Below are 19,472 nucleotides of genomic sequence, written 5' to 3'. Positions count from 1 at the left end.
CTGGAGGGTCACAGGTTCCCCACAAGGCAGAGGATAATTTTTTAAAACTTATTTTATTTTATTTATTTATTTATTTTATTAAATTTATATTTTGTCCTTCCTCCCAGAAGGAGCCCAGGGTAGCAAACAAACCTCCCCCCCAAAGCACTTTAAAACAAAATACTTTAAAATGTATTAAAACAAAGCATCTTTAAATACATAATAAAACAAAACATCTTAAAAACATATTTAAAAAACATTAAAAACATCTTAAAAAGCAATTCCAGCTCAGACTGCGATAAGGTCTCTACTTAAAAGGCTTGTTGAAAGAGGAAGGTCTTCAGTAGACACCGAAAACATAATAGTGATGGCGCCTGTCTAATATTTAAGCGGGGGGATTCCAAAGGGTTGGTGCCACAACACTAACGGTCTGCTTCCTATGTTGTGCGGAACAGACCTCCTGATAAGATGGTATCTGCAGGAGGTCCTCACCTGCAGAGTACAGTGATCGACTTGGTATATAAGGGGCAAGATGATCTTTCAGGTATCCTGGTCCTAAGCGGTATAGGGCTTTGTAGACTAAAACCAGCACCTTGAACTTAGCCTGGTAGCTAATGGGGGGGCAATGCAAGTCTTTCAGCAGCCGGATAACATGTTGGCAATACCCTGCCCCTGTGAGCAGTTACGCCGTTGTATTTTGCACTAGCTGCATCTTCCGGACCAACCTCAAGGGTAGCCCCACATAGAGCCCATTACAATAATCCAGCCTGGAGGTTACCAGTGCATGGATAACAGTGGTCAGGCTATCCCGATCCAGAAACTGCCGCAGCTGTCTTACCAGCTGAATCTGGTAAAAGGCCTCCTAGCCACTGAGGTTACCTGGGCCTCTAGCGACAAAAATGAATCCAGGATCATCCCCAGACTACAAACCTGCTCTTTCAGAGGGAGTACGACCCCATCCAAAGAAGCAACTGATCAATTATCCAAACTTGGGAACCACCAACCCACAGCGCCTCCATCTTGCTAGGATTCAGACTCAGTTTATTGGCCCAGAGAGTAAGTTGGTGGGCAGGGCCTGTTTTATTTGGTAATGGTTGTAGACGGAATGACTGAGAAGCCTTATCCCAGTCTGCATCTGTTTTGGAACTGCTTTTTTAAATGTTTTAAAAATATTTTTTTAAAGATGTTTGTTTTTGAGATGTTTTAAGATGTTTTTAGCCTTTTGTTCTTTGTTTGCTGCCCTGGACTCCTTTTGGGAGGAAGGGCGGGATGGAAATTTCAACAAACAACTCCCTAGCCACTTTAGGCATGTTACTGTTATTAACAATAATTAACACCAATAATTAATCATGTCATGTATATAATTAATTTAATAGAAATATATTAAAACAGTATTTGGAATAACATTTTTAGAATTCATATAATATTAAATTCGACTGTGCATCATTGTACAATGTTGCATTAAATATTTCTGCATATTCTTGTTAAGAATTTATCTATATCTGCGAGCAGAAGGATGTAAAATTAGTTGTGAACTCAGCACTATGCATACTTCCTACGAAGTATGTGACAGTGAATTTGATGGAATTCACCTACAAGTAAACATATTTAGGGATGCCAGCCCTTCTCAGAGTAAACACATAAAAGTTAATGGACATTACAAACTTAAGTCCATTAATTTCAATGGGTCTTCTCTGAGGATTCAGTTGACTACAACTGAAATATGTGTGTGTGAATATTTAAAATGGGTACATAATTGGAAGGCACGTCAAGCAAATCCTCATCTTGACCATCTTCCATCTGGAAACCTATGTTGAGGCTGTGTGGATCCAGAATTGGCCTCCACAGTCACTTACGGACCCACCGTTAAAGACCTTACCCTGGAAGACAATCTCACTCGGCCACGAGTGATCGCCAATGATGACGAATGACTCCTGCCTCTTTTCCCTCCCCCTCCCACTATGATCTGTGTTGATTTTTTTTTATTGTAAGACTTGGGGCAGGGACCTCCTGTTTGTGTCAGTGGCAAAGCCACAGGTATACTGACGGTGCTCTGTCCATGACCTGTCTGTCACAATGGCTGAGTGCTGGAAACGTGTGTGTGTGGGGGGGGGAGCAGCCTAAGATGAATGAATGAATGCTCAAATGCATCTGATTTGTGTGTTTAGCCTTGGTTGCCTCTGAACAGGTCAAGAGAGGCAGGGCAGGGCAGAGGACATGCTGTGCATGTGCAGGGGCCCAAGTCCAATCCCTGGCAGCTCTAGTTAAAAGGGTTTCAGGAAGCGCAGCTGGGAAAGACCTTGAACAGCCCCCACCAGCCAGAGTAGTTAGTCAATACTGAGCTAGATGGACTCAATAATAGACCCTCTCTGCTTTGCAGTCAGAAGGTCCCTGGTTCAGTCCTCAGCATCTCCAGGTAGGGCTGCCTGAAACCTGAGAGAGCTGCTGCCAGTCAGTGTAGACAGTACTGAGCTAGGTGGACCAAGGGTCTGTATCAGTATAAATGATGTTCCTAATTGATTATTGTAAATTTACGTGTAAGCATGCAGGGTTATCCTACTGGTATTCCATTCCCCACCAGGTTTTCTCCGTTGCCTTGTCTTTTAATTATTTACCATATTTGTACGGCTGGCCACCATACACTCCCTCACTTGGCCTCCTCCCCCAAGTCACCTTCTCAGACTGAGCTGTAGCGGATCCAATTTCCCTTTTCCAACTTGTTAAAAGGTTATTTGGCAGGCCTGTGGGCTGCACAGACCAGTTCTGTCCCCAGAGCTTCGTGGAGGCTATAAATAATCCTTTGGCAACATGTGTGTGTTGGTCGCTTAGGGCTTGGCATTTGCCCCTGATAGGATGTCCCCATCCTGAGCTGATGTGGGAGGCCTGTAGGTGAAAGGAAGGAGATTTAAAGAGCTGCCCCTATCTACCTGTCTCTCTGTCTGTCTGAAAGGTTTTCCCTACCCCCAAAAAACCTTGGGGATTCTCATTTAGCAATCTCTCTGGCTTCTGAAATTTTAGCAGGCGTTGCCCATCTGCTTTCAAGCAATCTTTTTCAGTCATAAGGGCTGGAAACTTTGTTTTTAAATGGGGATTCTCAAGCTCTGTAGTGGAATTCTGAGCTTTTTGTTTGCAACTGTGGCAATCCAAGGACGGTCACTGGAGTATAACTATACCATGTGATTGCACAAATCAAGTCTCACATTTGGAGTTGACAGCTCTCAATTCACAGTCCTTTTTGGTATTTTTTGCCTTTGGTTCAGTTTTTGCTATATTGTTTCCAGGTATTTTGTGCTTGGGTGGGTGTTAATTGTTTTTTTTTTACTTCTGTATTGACCCAACAACCTGATCTTATTAAAATATTTACATCCCACTGTTACAGTATAAAAACACCACTCACAGTGTTTTACAACATATAGTATCGCAATTTCATGCAACAATCTATACAGTTGCAAAATGCATGCTGTGATGTCATTGCATTCTGAATTCCCCTCACTCCATTTCATTCTTACAAGGGTGGAGGAAAGTTAGGGAGCACAATGACATCACAAAGTATGGATTATATTTCTAGATCAGGGATAGGGAGTCAGCAGCCAGCATGGCCAATGGTGAGGGATGATGGGAGTTGTAGTCCAGTGACACCTGGAAGGTTCCTCAACCCTGACCTAAACCAACTGGTTCTATCTCCCTGACTTGCCAAAGGTTAACAGGCTCCCCCTAAACATAACAAACCCTGCCTATGTCTCCACCCACTGAGACACTTCCGGATCCACCCACTCGCCCAGAGGCATTTCTAAAAATTGCTAGTTGGCAATTTCACAGTGCTGAAAATGCCATTCATGTGTTGCTTTGAGTGTGGAATGCAAGGGACCATTTTAAATTCTAGGGGTTGGGGAAGATGTTGCAACTGAGATAAAGGTGAAAGGGTTTTTTTGTAATCATCTGAACATAGTTTACCTCCAGTGAGGCCCTCGAAAACGATATAAATCATATGATGCTTGGACCACTATGTCTGCAAACAAAGACAGCAGACACTCTTATCAAGTGTACGCTCTGATGGACTTCCAGGGAGCAATAGGTCAATTCTGAACATGCATGAAACAACCAGTCTCTCTCTCTCTCTCTCTCTCTCTCTCTCTGACATCCCCTCCCCCAGCCTCTGCTTACTGTTGACCACATATCAATATGGGGCTAGACTTGATGGCCTTGTAGGCCCCTTCCAACCATACTATTCTATGATTCTATGACTGCTTAAAGGGGATCGGGTCAGCTCTTTGTTTTAAGCATGGTATCCTTTACTAGCAGGCCGAAAGCTTCTGAACTTCAAAATTAACCATGTTCCTGCAGGTATGTTTCTTTCACTATTAAACAATTCCTGGGCCACCCTCCGCAGAAGCTTGTTACATGTTTTAAAGTGTGTGTTAATAGCATTTTCATCATTATTTGTATTTTGGATGTTGTTTGGTTCTTTTATTGTTTGTTTGTTTTGTTTTCTTGATTTATTGTATTTATACATTGCTTGTTTTTTTATCTTTTTGTACACTGCCCAGAGAGCCTTCGAGCTTAGGGCGGTATATAAATAAAATAAATAAATAAATAAATGTTACCTGAGCCAGTGGGGTGGTGGTAGGGAACAGACAGAAATGCAATCTATTATTCCCTTTGCTGATTCCTCCTCTTAAGTTTTTGTTGCTTTTGCAGGCTTTGGTCCTTCCCTTTCTCCCTTCTCTTCCTGTCTTTATTCTCAGTTAGTTAGTAATGGCTCCCTAAGTGAAAGCTGCATGGCTACTTCAGCATGTATGACGTTATATCTTAAGTTTCTTTATTGTTTCAGCTACCAGTCTTAACTGACCAGTTATTTCTGCACTTGACTGAAATATTTTTCTACCAAAAACTCTGACGGGGAACTTTGGGTACAACAGGCCAGGTCTTTGTCTTCCCCACTCCCATCCCACAGGCCAGCTTTGACAAGTGGTTGGGGCTGCCCACCTGTCAATCATATGGCATCGCAAGGACATCAGGTGACTGAAAGGTAGGCAGTTCCACCCACCTGTCAAACGTGATCCGCAGAGTGGGCAAAATAGCACCCAGCAGGCCTGAATTCTTCCCTTGCCAGCTCTCAGTAGTGGGTTCAATCCTGCTCTCTGCAGCTGTCTGCTGTGTCAGTGTGTTCCCTGCAGGGGAAAAATGGGCTGCCTTATTCGGGGAAGGGTCATAGCTCAGTGGCAGAGCACCTGCTTTGCATGCAGAAGGTCCTGGGTTCAATCCCCAGTGGCATCTCCCGGTAGGGCTGGGAGCGACCCCTGTCTGAAACCCTGGAGAAGATGCTGCAGGTCAGTGTAGATGATACTGAACTAGATGGACCAGGGTTCTGACTCAGTATAATGCAGATTCCTGTGTTATTACATCTTGATTCAGAGCCATGAGGACTGGGGGGTCTTACGTTATTTTCAGGGGAAGGGCTTTAGCTCAGTGGTAGAGCACCTACTTTGCATGCAAGAGGGCCTCAGATTCATTTCCTGGTATCTCCAGCTGGGGCTGGGAAAAGCTCCCTCCTGAAACCCAAAAGAGCCGCTGCCAGTCAGAGTAGACAGTACTGAGCTAAAAGGTCTGGCTCAGAAAAGGCAGCTTCCCACCTTCCTATGCAGCGTTGGTGGTGAGGAAATAAATAGAAATTACCCACTAAAAGAAGAACAAAGTGCCCTTCCAAGCCCAGGAGAGGGAGGCGACGGAGACTGTGTTGCTGACTGAATCTGACCCCCAGCAACAACAGCCATTATGTGCATAGCTTTCTTGCCTGACTGGGTGAGGAAAAAACCCTGCATGCCCCTTGACTTTCTTGATTTGCTTGGTTTTATTTACTTTTCCGCATCCCTCCGGCTTTCCTCTCAAAGTTGCCCTGCAAGCCTTGAAACGGAAGAGAAGGAATATTGAAAATGAGACATCCAGCCGTTTGCAATCGTAACCAAAAGCCACGAGATGATGGGCTAGAAAATCGGTTGATCAGGAAACGGCAGCAGCCAGAACCCTGTTTAGAAAAACCACTGGCATCTCCAAACTTAGATGAGGCTGGTGTATTGATCCACTTAGGGATCATTGACTACTGCCTTGCGGCAGCTGTCCATCTTCTTTCTCACGCTGGTGCAGCTACTACGGGTGGGCCTCAGGGCCAAAGCTGAAGGGTCTTCCTGCTGACCACTCAGGGACAAGAGTCTCCCAAATGACCACCTCTCTCTCTCTCTCTCTCTCTCTCTCTCTCTCTCTCTCTCTCTCTCTCTCTCATTATTGGGACTGTGGAACTGGCCAGGCATGTACATGAGCAGAGGAAGCTGCCTTATTCTGAGTCAGACCCTTGTGGTCCATCTAGCTCAGTATTGTCCACACTGGCTGGCAGCAGCTTTCCAGGGTTTCAGATGGACTCTCCCAGCCCTACCTGGAGATGCCATCAGGGATTAAACCTGCCACCTTCTGCATGCAAAGGAGGCGCTCTACCACTGAGTTGCCCCTTCCCCGTTCTCATCCTGCTGGTGACTAAGGTTGGTTATGACGTGACTTGTTTGCTACAGTGGCGTGCAACACTCCTAGATTCTGAAGCCCCAGCCCATCTCCCTTGGCCCTCTCGCCTTTCAAATGTAAACCCTTTCCAAAATTATCCCCGGGCGCAGCGTGGGTGTCCCATGACTGACAGCTGCCTCTTCTGCAAGGTGCCCGCGAGAGGAGGGGGGCATGTTTGCTCAGCCACTTGTAAAACAGATCTCGCTGCAAAATGCCGCTCTCCGGGCTCAGCTGTCATGCAACCCAAAGTTCATGCTTGTCATTTTCTGGAAAGACACAAATGGGCGAGAGAGGGAGGTTTCGAAGGAGCAACAGCACACAGCAACAATGATTAAACAAAAAAAATAGGGCTACATTCAGCCCAGGGTGGGGAACTAGGGTTGCCAGGTTCAGGGCCTGAGACTGATCCTGTATCTTTAGGAGAAGAGAAAGTCAGCCAAGTGCAGGTGCCAGGCCCGGCCTCCAAGAGGTCTTCTGTATCTTTAAAAGTTGTGCAGGGGGAAGGGGGAATTCCACCTTGTAGTTTTTCCCATTACAGTGTTGCAAGAACACCTGCACTTGGCTGACTTTCTCTTCCCCTAAAGATACAGGATCAGTCTCAGGCCCTGAACCTGGCAACCCTACGGGGAACACTTTTTCAGCCCAAGGGCTGCATTCCCTTCTGGCCTATCTTCCAGGGGCCACATGCTAGTGGTGGGCGGAGCCAGAAACAAAAGTGGGCAGGGCAACAAATGGAAATTTTAACTTGGCACAGTAGACTCGTTTCTACACACACTCACACTTCTCTGTAGCCTCCGTCCAGACAAAGAAGAGGCATGATCAGAGTTTGAGAAGACCTTCCAGCCACGTAAAAACACTCAGGGTGTGACGCAGGGCCAGCGAGCAGTGTGGCCTGGTGAGAGTTCCAAGGGCCAGATAGAGAGGCTTGGAGGGCCATATTTGGCCCCTGGGCCTGAGGTTTTCCATCCTGATTTAGTTGATAGACTGGTTGCTTCAGGTGCGGGTAGGCTTCAGGCTTGTGGGATCTCCTGTGTTTTTACTAGAACTCCTAGGTCTGACCCTTGGAGCCAGGGACAAAGCAGGGTCTGGGAGGGGCAGAGCCCCGTGCAGTATAGTTGCTCATGGAGTGTAGTGTTAGGAGTAAAGCACCAACACATGTAACAAGCAACCTGAACCAGTGGAGGGCAATAGACAGAAAGGCAATGTATTTTTCCCTCTGCTGATTCCTCCTCTAAAGTGGTTGTTGGTTTCACAGGCTTTGCTCCTCCCTTCTCTTCCTGTCTTTGTTCTCAGTTAGTTAATAATGGCTCCCTGAGTCCAGGCCACATGGCTGCTTCAGCAAGTATGACTTTATCTCTTTGTAGTAATAAACCTTCAATTTCTTTATTCTTTCAATTACCAGTCTTAACAAGCCAGTTATTGCTGCACTCCACTGCAATATATATCTACCAAAACCTCTAACATGGAGCACCCCATGAGCCACACGCTCGGGAGACCAGCGTACACAGGTACAAATCTATGTCTGGGTTGCTATCTGTCAGGGAATCTTAACTGCCTTATTCGTATTGTATGAGAGAGAGAGAAATAGCCTTTTTGCAGAGCTTGGAAATGTTACTTTTTTGAACTACAACTCCCATCAGCCCCAGCCAGCATGGCCACTGGATTGGGTTGATGGGAATTGTAGTTCAAAAAAAGTAACTTTTCCAAGCTCTGCCTTTTTGTTACCGCAGCTCTTAAAACATTTGAGAGTCAGAAGTCTGTGTGATCTACTACAGCATATCATCCAGTGGTCTACCAGTAGATGTCACCCTTCCGTGATTTGCTTTGTCTTTTTTGCTGTCTACGGAACCTGCAAAGCTCTCCTCCGACACCACATTTCAAAGGAGTTGATTTTTCTCTTATCCGCTTTTTTCACTGTCCAACTTTCACATCGGTACATAGAGATTGGGAATACCATGGTCTGAATGATCCTGATTTTGGTGTTCAGTGATACATCTTTGCATTTGAGGACGTTTTCTAGTTCTCTCATAGCGGCCCTCCCCAGTCCTAGCCTTCTTCTGATTTCTTGACTATTGTACCCATTTTGGTTCCAAGGAATTGATAATCCTTGACCAGTGTCCTCATTGTCAACTTTAAAGTTACATAAATCTTCAATTGTCATTACTTTAGTCTTTTTGTCGTTCAGCTGTAGTCCTGCTTTTGTGCTTTTCTCTTTAACTTTTAACAGCATTCATTTCAAATCAATACTGGTTTCTGCTAGTAGTATGGTATCATCTGCATATCTTAAATTAAGCACATAACACCCCCCCCCGTGGTTTATGATTTTCTGTGATTTACTAAAAGAAATGAAGTGTCGGATTAAAAAAATAGTGTAACTATAACTGTTTATCAGTTAAAAGAGGCATTCCTTCCTATATGGGAGAGAAGGGGAAATACTTTTTCTAAAATGGAGCTTGTTGGGACACATCCACCATCATCTATAGCAGGGACTGGGAATCTTTGGCCTTCAACCTGTTGTTGAACTTCCATCAGCCCAAACCAGCATGGCCAACAGTCAGGGACATGATGGGAATTGTAGTCCAGCAACATCTGGAGGGCTACACGTTCCCTACTCCTGATCTAAAGCCAAAGAAAGCTGTGTTCTTCAGAAGAGGTTTTCCCCCCTCGTATGCCAATTTATGCATTTTTGGTTGATTGATTGTTTTATTGCAACAGGCTAACAGAGTCGCTACTCTCTGGAAGGCTTGTAAGGTACCTGACTCCAAAAGGACAGTTAGGTTGCGTTCTCACTATGCATTTTAAGCACATTCCCTCCCCAAAGAATCCTGGGAGCTGTAATTTGATATGGGTGCTGAAAACTGTAGCTCTGTGAGGCATAAACTACAGTTCCCATGATCTTTTGCGGGTGGGGGATTAGCTTCAAATATGCTTTAAATGTATTGTGTCTTATTCTGATGTAAGCCCCACAGAATCCATGGGTTTCTTACTCCTAAGCAAATGCACCTAGGGACTGCAGCCTTCCTTGTGGTGGAAGAACCTGACCCTATGCGGCAAAAAGTCTTGCAACATTTAGAAATGCCTTTCATATCTCAAGACTCGTTGGGTTGCATCCAACATTGACCTTATTCTGAGTAGACCCATTGAAGTTAATGGATGTGACTAACTTGGGCAGGCTTCTAAGTATCCCTAGGATCGCAGCCTTCAGCCTCTTGCAAAGCCCCGCCCACATCTCTCAGAATGCGCCAGACCCCTGCGCCCCCCTTAACCCATTCATAAAAAAATTACAAAGAAGCGCGCGCGCTACCTCCGCCCCTTCCCAGACAACCCGCCTCGCCTTCCTTTCTTAAGTCATCAGCGGCTAGAATCTATTGCGCCAGCCGCCGCCGCGCCCCCTCTCGCTGCGTCGCGGGGAGCCTATCGCTGCCTTCGAAACGGAGTGACGTCAGAGCCCGGGCTTCGCCCACCTTCCTCCTCTCCTGTCCGCTTTCATCTTCACAGCCGGCCAAGCGCCCTCGTGGTTGGACCGTTTCGCACGTGGAGCCTGCCGCCGGCGTCGCGTGACCTGGCTGGCTAGGAGGGCGCAGGCGCAGTTTTGACTAGCCATTCTAGGGAGCCGGAGTGGCGACCGGGTCGCTCGGAGAGGGCCAGCCCGGTGGGGAGGCAGGCATGGCCGGGGCCGCGCAGGAGAAGAGTACGCTGCTCCATCTCTTCGCTGGAGGGTGAGTCCCCGCCCCACGCTGTTCTCCGTTTTTATTTATCTCTCTGTATTTATCCTTCAATCTCTCTCCATTCATTCTTTCCCCCCCAATTATTTATTCCGCCCATTCATCCACCCCCTTATCTTCTCCTCTCTCTCTCCATTCATCGTTCCCCTCCTCCTCTCCATTCATCTCTTCCTCCTTCTCTCCATCCTTTCCCTTCCTGTCTCATCCATTCCCTTTATCCTTGCTCTTGAAAAATGGAAATGGACTGCCTTCAAGTCGATCCCAACTTATGGCGACCCTCTGAATAGGGTTTTCATGGTAAGCGGTATTCAGAGGTGGTTTACCATCATCTTCCTCTGAGGCTGAGAGGCAGTGACTGGCCCATGGTCACCCAGTGAGCTTCGTGGCTGTGTGGGGATTCGAACCCTGGTCTCCCAGGTCGTAGTCCAGCACTCTAACCACTACACCACACTGGCTCTCATCGTTCCTCTTTCCTCCCGTTTATTATTTTATCCTTTTGCCTTCTCCGTTCATCCCTTGGCAGCTCCCTTTTTCTCTGCTCATTTTGCTTTCTCCGTTCAGCCCTTTCCTCATTCTCCTCTTCCGTCCATCCTCCACCCTCCTTCCATCCCTCCTCTTCTTGACCTCTTTTCTTTTCCTCCCTTCATTGCCTCTCTTTCGTCCTGCTTTGTTCTCTCCTTAGATTGCTAAATGGGGTCCTCCATGTGCAGGAGCGGTATACCTCTGAATGCCAGATGCTGGGAACACGTGCTTGTGAGCATCCAGAGGTGCATGCTTTCTCGACAGCAAAATGCTGGAATAAAAGAACTCTTCAGTCGGGCCCAGCAGGCATTGTTTATGTTCTCTACTGTCTCAGGACACACACAGACGCACGTGTGCTCCATACATGGTTTATCACGAATTCATGGAATACACTGCCAGTAATAACTCACACTTTTAATACAGTGCTTTGGGATGTCAGAGTGTGTTTGTACATATGTGGCATAGTGGTTAGAGCAGAGGTGGGGAACTTGAGGCCCTTGAGTGGTTGTTGGACTCAAACTCTTATCAGCAGGGCCTTTAGTAAGGGGCATTGGGAGTTGGAGTCCAACAACCTAGGAGGTGGTAGGCTCTCCAACACTGGAGGCCTTCAAGAGGTAGCTGAACAGCTACCTGTTGGGGATGCTTTAAATTAGATTCCTGCATTGAGCAGGGGGTTGGACTTGATGGCCTTACAGGCCCCTTCCAACTCTGTAGGGCTACAGGTTTCCATTACCTGGGAGATCTGGGTTCAGATCCTCATTTGGTCATGAACCTTCATCCTGTGCCCTTGGGCCAGTTGGCCTCTCTCAGCCTGCCTTACCTCACAGGCTTGTGGTGAGGATAAAATGTGCATTTCTGTGTGTGAGAGAGATAATAATGTATATTGCCTTGAGCTCCTTGAAGGAAAGGCAAACTATAAATGTAATCAAATTAATAATATGGCTATGGCAGCCCTATAAGGTAGGCCAGTATTATTACCCCCATATTATTACCCATCAGCTGGGGCTGATGGGAGTTGCAGTCCAAAATGTCTGGAGGATACCAAATTGGCAAAAGCTGCTTTAAAGAGAGATGGAAGGTTCTGAGTGGCATTGATGTATTCAGAATTTTGGGGGAGTGAGGGGGTGGAGTAGGTCTGTGCAGAAAAGTTGTGTCTTTGAGGCCCACATAAACTGATTCAGAGTAACACTCCCTAGTTTTGTATTTCCCAATTTAGGCAGATCTGCTGCATGTGTTGGAAGGTTGGGGGAAACACATATTTTTGCCTGCTTGGTTCTAATATATAACTAACAGATGTGGTTTGATTTTATTTTAGGGAGGAATCTCAAGAGATTTTTGAACGTGTGTGTGTTGTTGTTATGTTTTTAAGCGCCTTGTTCCATTCAAAAAGGCCTCTTGCCCCCTCTCTGGGGATGTGGGCTTCCTATCTTTGCTTCTTTATAAATAGAGATTCGGGACTGCCAAAACGCACTCTGTTCCTTTGCCTCCCTCCAAGGGTGCTTCATGATTCTTCTATTTGTGATTTTGAAAAGTACAGAGAATTCTCCCACACACTCCAGCCGGCTGCTCTTGGCTTTCCTTTTACTACTTAATTCTTCTGTTTGAGAAAATCCTGCGTGCCAAACTGTTGCTTCTTGGCTGTGAGTCTCACGCTGGTGCCTTCTCCGCTGTACACCGGTTCTTGGGCAGAGGCAGAGAGAGAGGTGTTCAGGACATATCTTCCAAGTGTTGCATCATGCCTGGCTCGAGTAGGACTGAAGTAGCTTTGTGTTGTTGTTGTTTTTAAGCAACAGTGCAGGCTAGATAACTTGTGTGGCACCTTGTGAGAATGTTTCCATCCATGGTGATAGAATGACTCTAGGTGTCAGATCTTAGGTCCCTTCCACTTGGGAAGTAAACTCAGTCTGTGTTTTGTCAGAAGGAAGTTGCATGCCATTAATTGGGGCTTTCTCCCAAGTCAGTATGTGTAGGATGACCTCTTCGATGCCACAGCCCTTGTCCATATTTTGGGGGTGGATCTGGGTTGCGTCTTTTAAAAGCTTAAGGTTTTACCTACCGCTACTCAGAGCAGACCTGTGGAAGTTAATGGATGTGATCAACTTGAGTTTATTAATTTCAGTGGATCTACTCTGAGTAGGACTCGCATTGGATACAACCTGTGGATTTTGATTTGGTTGCAGTGAATCACAGAGACGAAGGCTCTTTGCCAGAGGCTGTTTGATTTTTGCACAATCCTACAAATACAAATATTACCTACAAGGAAGTGCATTGAGTTCATTGAGCCTCACGCCTTGGAAAGCGTTCAGGGCTGCACATTTAAAATACAAGAGGCAATTCTCTTCGTATAGCATTTTTTTGGTAAAGCACTTGCTACCTCTCTCCCAAATCTTATCTGAATAATGACTTCTGGCTTAGTTTCTCTCCGCGTGCTGGAATCCAGGATGAAAGAACTTAATTAGCTGAAGGGCTTCTTTCCTTTCTTTCCTCTATTACATAATGCTGTCCCTGCAAGGCAGAAACACCAATATTAAAGCACTTTCTCCGTCACACTATCCGGAGACTCGGGCCTCCATGTGGAAATCCTTCATTTTGGGGGCCGCGGTTGTTAACACATGTAGGCCCCCAAACCCATTTGCTGTTTTGCAATCTCTCTCTCTCTCTCTCTCTCTGTGATACACATATAGAAGCCAGTATTCGTTTCCCAGCATACAGCTCTGTCCTTATGGCACTTGGTAGTATTTCTCATATAGCATAATGGTTTTTTTCTGTGTGGTGGTGGGAAGCAGTTGGGGAGTGAGGTTAGTTAGGGAAAGGGCCGTAGCTCAGTGGCAGAACACCTGCTTTGCATGCAGAAGGTCTCACGGTCAGTCCTCAGCATCTCCAGGTAGGGCTGGAAATGTCCCCTGCCTGAAACCCTGGAAAGCCACTGCCAATCCGTGTAGACAGTACTGAAATAGATGGACCAATGGTCTGACTCAACATAAGGCAGCTTCCTTTGTTTGCCTCACGGTCTGTTGTTAGTCTTTGAAATGCTTGCTTTGTGAAATCTCTGTCATTCTGAGCACAATTTTAATATTGGTAGACGTATGGCGTAGTCCCCCTTAAAGCTCTCCTTTGCAAGCCGCCTCCTTAAATAAACGAGAGCTGAACAAGCCGTTTGTGATCATCTGTTTGTGTTCTGCTTTGGTGTCCTATCTGTAAAATGGGTACAGCAGGAACAGTTACCATTCAAGGGTCTTCAGTTCTTTCAGCCTCCAGAAGATTGTAGTGCTTGTTCAGCAGAGAGCGTGCACTACATATTATAAATGTATTTGGAGCTTTTCTTATTAAATGTTGGCTAGGTAAGTAAGATATAGAAATATGTTTTGACTTGAGTAGCAAATACGCAGCCTGTCTTGTCAAGCCAGCTGTGTTGCATCCCTAAGTTGATAGTATTCCAAGTCTTGCACCGAGACAATCCCACTTACGGACTGTCATTAACAGCTTTCAGATTAGGCTACTGTAACTTGTTCTACACGGGGCTGCCCTTGAAGACTGTTTAGCTACATCCATAATGCCATTGCTTATCTGTTGAAGGGTATAGGTTGGTATGAAACCAATGGCAGCTGTTTGTCATTGGTTACCAGTTGGTTCTAGGTTGAATTCACTTTTTATTTTTTTTTAAAAAAAACAGTCTTGATCCCAAACATCACAAGGGACACCTTTTCTTATATTGCCAAAGCATTAAGGTCCAGGTTCCGTCCTTCTGGGGGACGCATAGTGATCATTGCTCCAGTGCAGGGCCTTTTTGTGGTGGCTCCAGAGTTGTGGAACACTCTCTCCTAGGAAGTCTGCATATTTTCTTTCCTGGCCACATTATATTCATGGGAGAAGACAGTTCAGTTTCATCAGCATTTGGAAATTCTCATTGTCTGTCTGCACTTTGATTTTATATATTCCTATTTGGTGTGGACTTTGCATTTTCAAATTCAGACGCTTTTTCTATTGAATGATGGTCTCTAAGTACTGTAAATAAGGGCTTGGAAAGCAGGTTCCCTCCCGAAGGTATTTTCTTCTTTGCTCAGTCATGGGTAGCTGGCCGTTGGGGTAATAAAAAAGAAATGGTTGATCCTTAGGTGCCATCCAATTTTTTTTTTAAAGGTACATAGGCAACCAGGCCCATGGGATTTTCTAGTTCTGCAAGTACAGTCGATAACTGCAGTTCCAAGTAAAAGGGCTCCTCATTGGCTTAAGAAGACAAGAATTATCCTTGGGCAAAGTTCCATAAAGGGAAAGACTGTTAATGGTGGGACTACTATTCTGTACTCCACCCCTGATGAGACCTGTTGGGTCAGACCTAAGCTCAGGGGTGTGGAGCCTCGGGCCTGGGGGTCAAATGTGGCCCTCGGGATCCTCCCTTCATCACACCCTTCTTTGGCCCTCCTGGATTTTGTTTTTGCCTTGCTGGAATGAATTATTATTATTATTATTATTATTATTAAAAAAAACTTCTATCCCGCCTTCCCTCCCAGAAGGAGGAGCCCAGGGTGGCAAACAAAGGACAAAACACTAAAAACACCTTAAAGCATCTTAAAAACATTTTAAAAATAAAACAACTTGAGAAGACCTTTTCAAACATCTTTAAAAACAGCTTAAAAGCAAAGAACGTGTCCTTGAACGATGCTGATGTTTCTTCCTTGCCTGAATAGAGGAGAGAGAGGGGTGCTTTGAGTGTATATGTAGAAACTAACCTACTGTAACCAAAGGAAAACTGGCATTCATTGCTGCACCCACTTTGGCTTCAGGCCCTGCCCTCTGCTAGCATGTGGTCCCTGAAAAGGATGTTCAGAAGGGAATGTGGCTCTCACGTTTAAAGGTAGACTGCCTCTCAGTCTGGGGGATCCATTCACTGGCATGGCTGCTAGCCACTGGCGCACCTGTCCCCTCCCGGAATGCATGAGTTGCAGGTGCATTATTTGCACAAAACAGATTGCATTGGCTTGTATCCAGCTAGGTTCTTCCCAGAGCAAACCCACTGGAATTAATGGTCCTGTCCATTAATTTTCAGTGGGTCGCCTCTGAGTGCAGCTAACGTTGGATGCCAGCCATTGTTTTTGTTTAATTCCTGGCATCAGCAGCATCATGGCATCGAACTAGGTGCTTGGAGGAAGCCCCTGCTGCCTGCTTTTCTTCACTTTAAAAAAAAAAAAGTCTGGCAACAATCAATAAACGGGGCAGCATGAAAAAGTCTGGCTTTTGTTGCAAGGTGTGCTTGCAGGAAAGGAGGAGGAGGAGCCCCGAAGGCGCCAGGCTTGGCCTCTCTTGGCACAGCGCAAACATTCATCAACCCAAGGAGTGAAGAGTTCTAATTTTATTTGACTCTTTATTGTTTTATTGCACATGTGAAGTGGGGGTCAGCATCAGCAACCTTCTTTTTTTCTGCTGAGGGACGCATTTCCTTAGGTGCAATCTGTCTATATGGGTGTGTGTGTGTGTGTGTGTGTGTGTGTGAGACAGACAGACAGACAGACAGACAGACAGACAGACAGACAGACAGACAGACAGACAGACAGACAGACAGACAGACAGACAGACAGACAGACAGACAGACAGACAGACAGACAGACAGACAGACAGACAGACAGAATGCTAACAGTGGCTAGAGCCAGAAACGGTGCTGGGTAGATTTCCAGTGGGTTCTCTCCTAGCCCTACCTGCTGATGCCGGGATTGGGACCTTCTGCGTGCAAAGCAGACGCTGGACCACTAAGTTACAGCCTTTCCCTGACATACTGGGGCCAGCTGCCCCTGAACTCTATGGCTTTTTTTATCACCTTTGCTTGGAGATGCCAGGAACGTAACCCAGGACCTTCCGCAGGCAAAGCTCATGCCCTTTCCATTGAGCTACGGGGCCGTCCCTCCATAGCGCTCCCTATCGATAAACTAGGAGAGGGGGGCAGTCTCGGCGGAGAAGGTTAAAAAGAGTTCAAGCAAAGCAGAAGAGGGAAGCAGCTGGTGCTCTGAGGATGCTTGCCAAGTCTCTGTTAGAAGTTGGAGCGTTTGCAAAACATGTGATGTTGCTGGTGGGGGGTGGGTGTGTGGATGGGCGTGAGGGTACGCGTGCAATCAAAACATTCCTCGCACTTAACGGGGGGGGGTGTTACTGGAGGAGCATATGGATGCTCTTGGTAACCTTGTGCCTTATTCATAGAATAAAGCCCTTATATGCCATCTGTGTGTATGAATAAGCCATCGCCCGTCAGCCAACACTGAGGGAGTTTTGGAATGCCAGCTTTTGAAATCATTTTAAGATGAGAAGCGACCAGTTCGTGGAGGGTGGGGCAGTTTGACGGCATCTGATTTAGCCCAATGGAACTTCCATTTACAGGGGCAGTATATCTTTCAGATGCTGGGGCAAATCAACAGGGGGACGCTTGTTTTTGGGGAGTCATCTGGCTAGCTATTGTTTGCGCAGCGCGCAGTCAAAGCACTTCTCCTACGGGATCTAGCGATGGCCACCGCCTTGGGTAGCTTTAATAGAGGATAAGGCAAATTCATGGAGGAGTGTCAGGCTGGGCTCCTACTGGGCGAAAGGGCAGTTTATAAATCTAATAAGGAAGGCAGGAAGGCTATTGAAGGCCGCTAGCCACAATCGCTGCCTTGACTGTCGGACTCAGTGTCCCTTTGAGAAGTGGCTTGGAATCCCAAGCGGGGAGAATGCCGTTGTGTTCAGGTCCTGCTTGCAGGATTTCCCGGAGATACGCGGCTGGTGTCTGTGAGAGCAGGATGCTGGACTAGATGGGCCTTTGGCCGGATCCAGCTTCAGCGCTCTTCTTATGTTCACTGGCTAACTGGCACCTTTGTGTACGATAAAAGGCAGCTGAGGGACAAGCAGGGAATGAGAGCAGGGCACCTTGAAACCCACAGCAAGGGGCCGTAGCCCAGTGGCGGAGCATCTGCCTTGCATGCCGGAGGCTCCGGGTTCAATCCCCAATGGCATCTCCAGGCAGTGCTGGGAGAGACCCTGTGCTTGAAACCTTGGAGAGCCTCTGCCGGTCAGTGCAGACAGTGCTGTTCTGGATGGACCTGTAGTCCGACTCGTGTGCAAGGTAGTTTCCTATGTTCCTAGGATCCTCTTCCTGCAAGCCAGCAGCTCTCGCCGCATCCTGTCCTTCCCTCTCGGCTTTTACGCCTGATTTTCACATGACCCCTCCTGGCCTCCTTTGGTGACACGCTTAGGTGCTAAGAAGGCTCTATAAAAAGCCAGCCGAGGAACAGCTTCGCCACAAAAGTGTCTTTGTGCCTTTTGAAAAATGTATAACTGGAACAATGACGGCGTCGCTGTCAAAGAGCAGGAGCCAATTTTATAAACCATCCGTATGTGACCTGTTTTGAGGATGCTTCTGTGGCCACCCAACAGTTTGTAAGATGTCACAAATATGGAGGTTTCTATTACAGCAGCAGGTGACATCTACCTGTACCTCAGATAGTACTGCCTGGTGCTGGCATTCGGTGATCACTGGATTTACTAGAAATGCAGGAAGATCAGCCCACTTTTCTCACACCTGTAGGGTTTAATTTTCCATCTTGGTATTCCAAGAACTTGATTTTGCTGCCTCGTAACCAAGGCTCTAGTCCTCTTGGCTGCACAGATATACTTTGGAGCACACAAGCTGTGTGTAGTGGTATCGCAGTTGCCAGTTGCCTGCAGTAGTGGATCTGTGGGGTGTGGAGGCACAGACTGGGGATGGACTTTGGTTGGCATTTGGGAGGTATGTTGTGCCCCAAAGCTATTGGTTGCAATCTTGAGCGTCTTGGAACAAATCTAGGTTGGTTGCAGAATCGTCTCATCTCTTCACCCTGATGCCCTTTTGGCTTCTGCGGACACGTGAATGGCGCGGGACTTGTGTACCACAAGGAGGGGGCTATGCGTGCAGAATGTAACTCAATTGCCGTGCACTGCTGCTGTATTTGCAGAGCTTAAAAGCCAATGTCAGATTCCTGGTTCTGTACACAGAGCACAGATAACAGCTGGTCTTCAGAGGCCGCTCTGTGTCGGTCAGTCCGTGGACTCTGCTCTGATTACCCCCCCCCCGGCCAGATGCCAAATGTGGCCCATCTGAATCCATAAGCTGGGGATGGGGAATCTGCAGCCGAACAGATGTTCCCCTCCGACTCCCATCGCCGTTGACCATTGGCCAACATCTGGAGGAGAGTTCCTTCCCTCAACCTTAAGCCATTTGCAGGGCTGAGGTGAGAGTCAAAGGGTTAAAATGGCCGGGACAAAATGGAAGCCCACTTCTCCTAATAAGCTCTTCTTCCTAAATTAATAGCTCTCCCCTGCCTTTTACCCTCTGAAATTGGATGGCAAGTTCAAACAGCAAGTTTTGGCTGGGGCTGATGGGAGCTATACTGCAAAAACAACTCAGGGTGAGGAAGGCTCTCCCAGACTGGGGTCGTCAAGCCCTTTGAAATTTGAAGCTTTCTCAAACCGTCTGCAACGCCCAGAATAATTTGGCCCAGTCTCCACAGGATGGCCGTTTTAGTTGGCTGTAAAAACAAGGCTGTGTTCCCTCTCTGTTTTTTGGAAGTCGCTAGATCAAGTCACTAGATCTGTGCAAAAATGTGCTGAAGCTCCTGGAAACATGGAGGTTCCTTTTGTACCTCAAAAAATGTTCCGTTCCTCTCCTGGTCAGGACACCTGCCTTTGTCCAGA

The 19,472-nt window shown here is 46.6% G+C and overlaps 1 protein-coding gene across 1 annotated transcript in view; it reads left to right on the top strand.

Annotated features, from left to right (window-relative positions):
• The first annotated feature begins 9,991 nt into the window (after positions 1 to 9,991).
• The window catches only part of SLC25A33 (solute carrier family 25 member 33), a 24,560-nt gene continuing 15,079 nt past the window's right edge, over positions 9,992 to 19,472 (top strand). Inside the window, exon 1 of the mRNA XM_061601728.1 lies at positions 9,992 to 10,250. Within this exon, the coding sequence (XP_061457712.1) occupies positions 10,198 to 10,250 (53 nt within the window). The 5' untranslated portion in view covers positions 9,992 to 10,197. The remainder of the gene's footprint in view (positions 10,251 to 19,472) is intronic.

The sequence above is a fragment of the Rhineura floridana genome, chromosome 18 (assembly GCF_030035675.1).
Source record: "Rhineura floridana isolate rRhiFlo1 chromosome 18, rRhiFlo1.hap2, whole genome shotgun sequence".
Lineage (NCBI taxonomy): Eukaryota > Metazoa > Chordata > Lepidosauria > Squamata > Rhineuridae > Rhineura > Rhineura floridana.
This window is presented reverse-complemented; position numbering and strand designations above follow the sequence as displayed.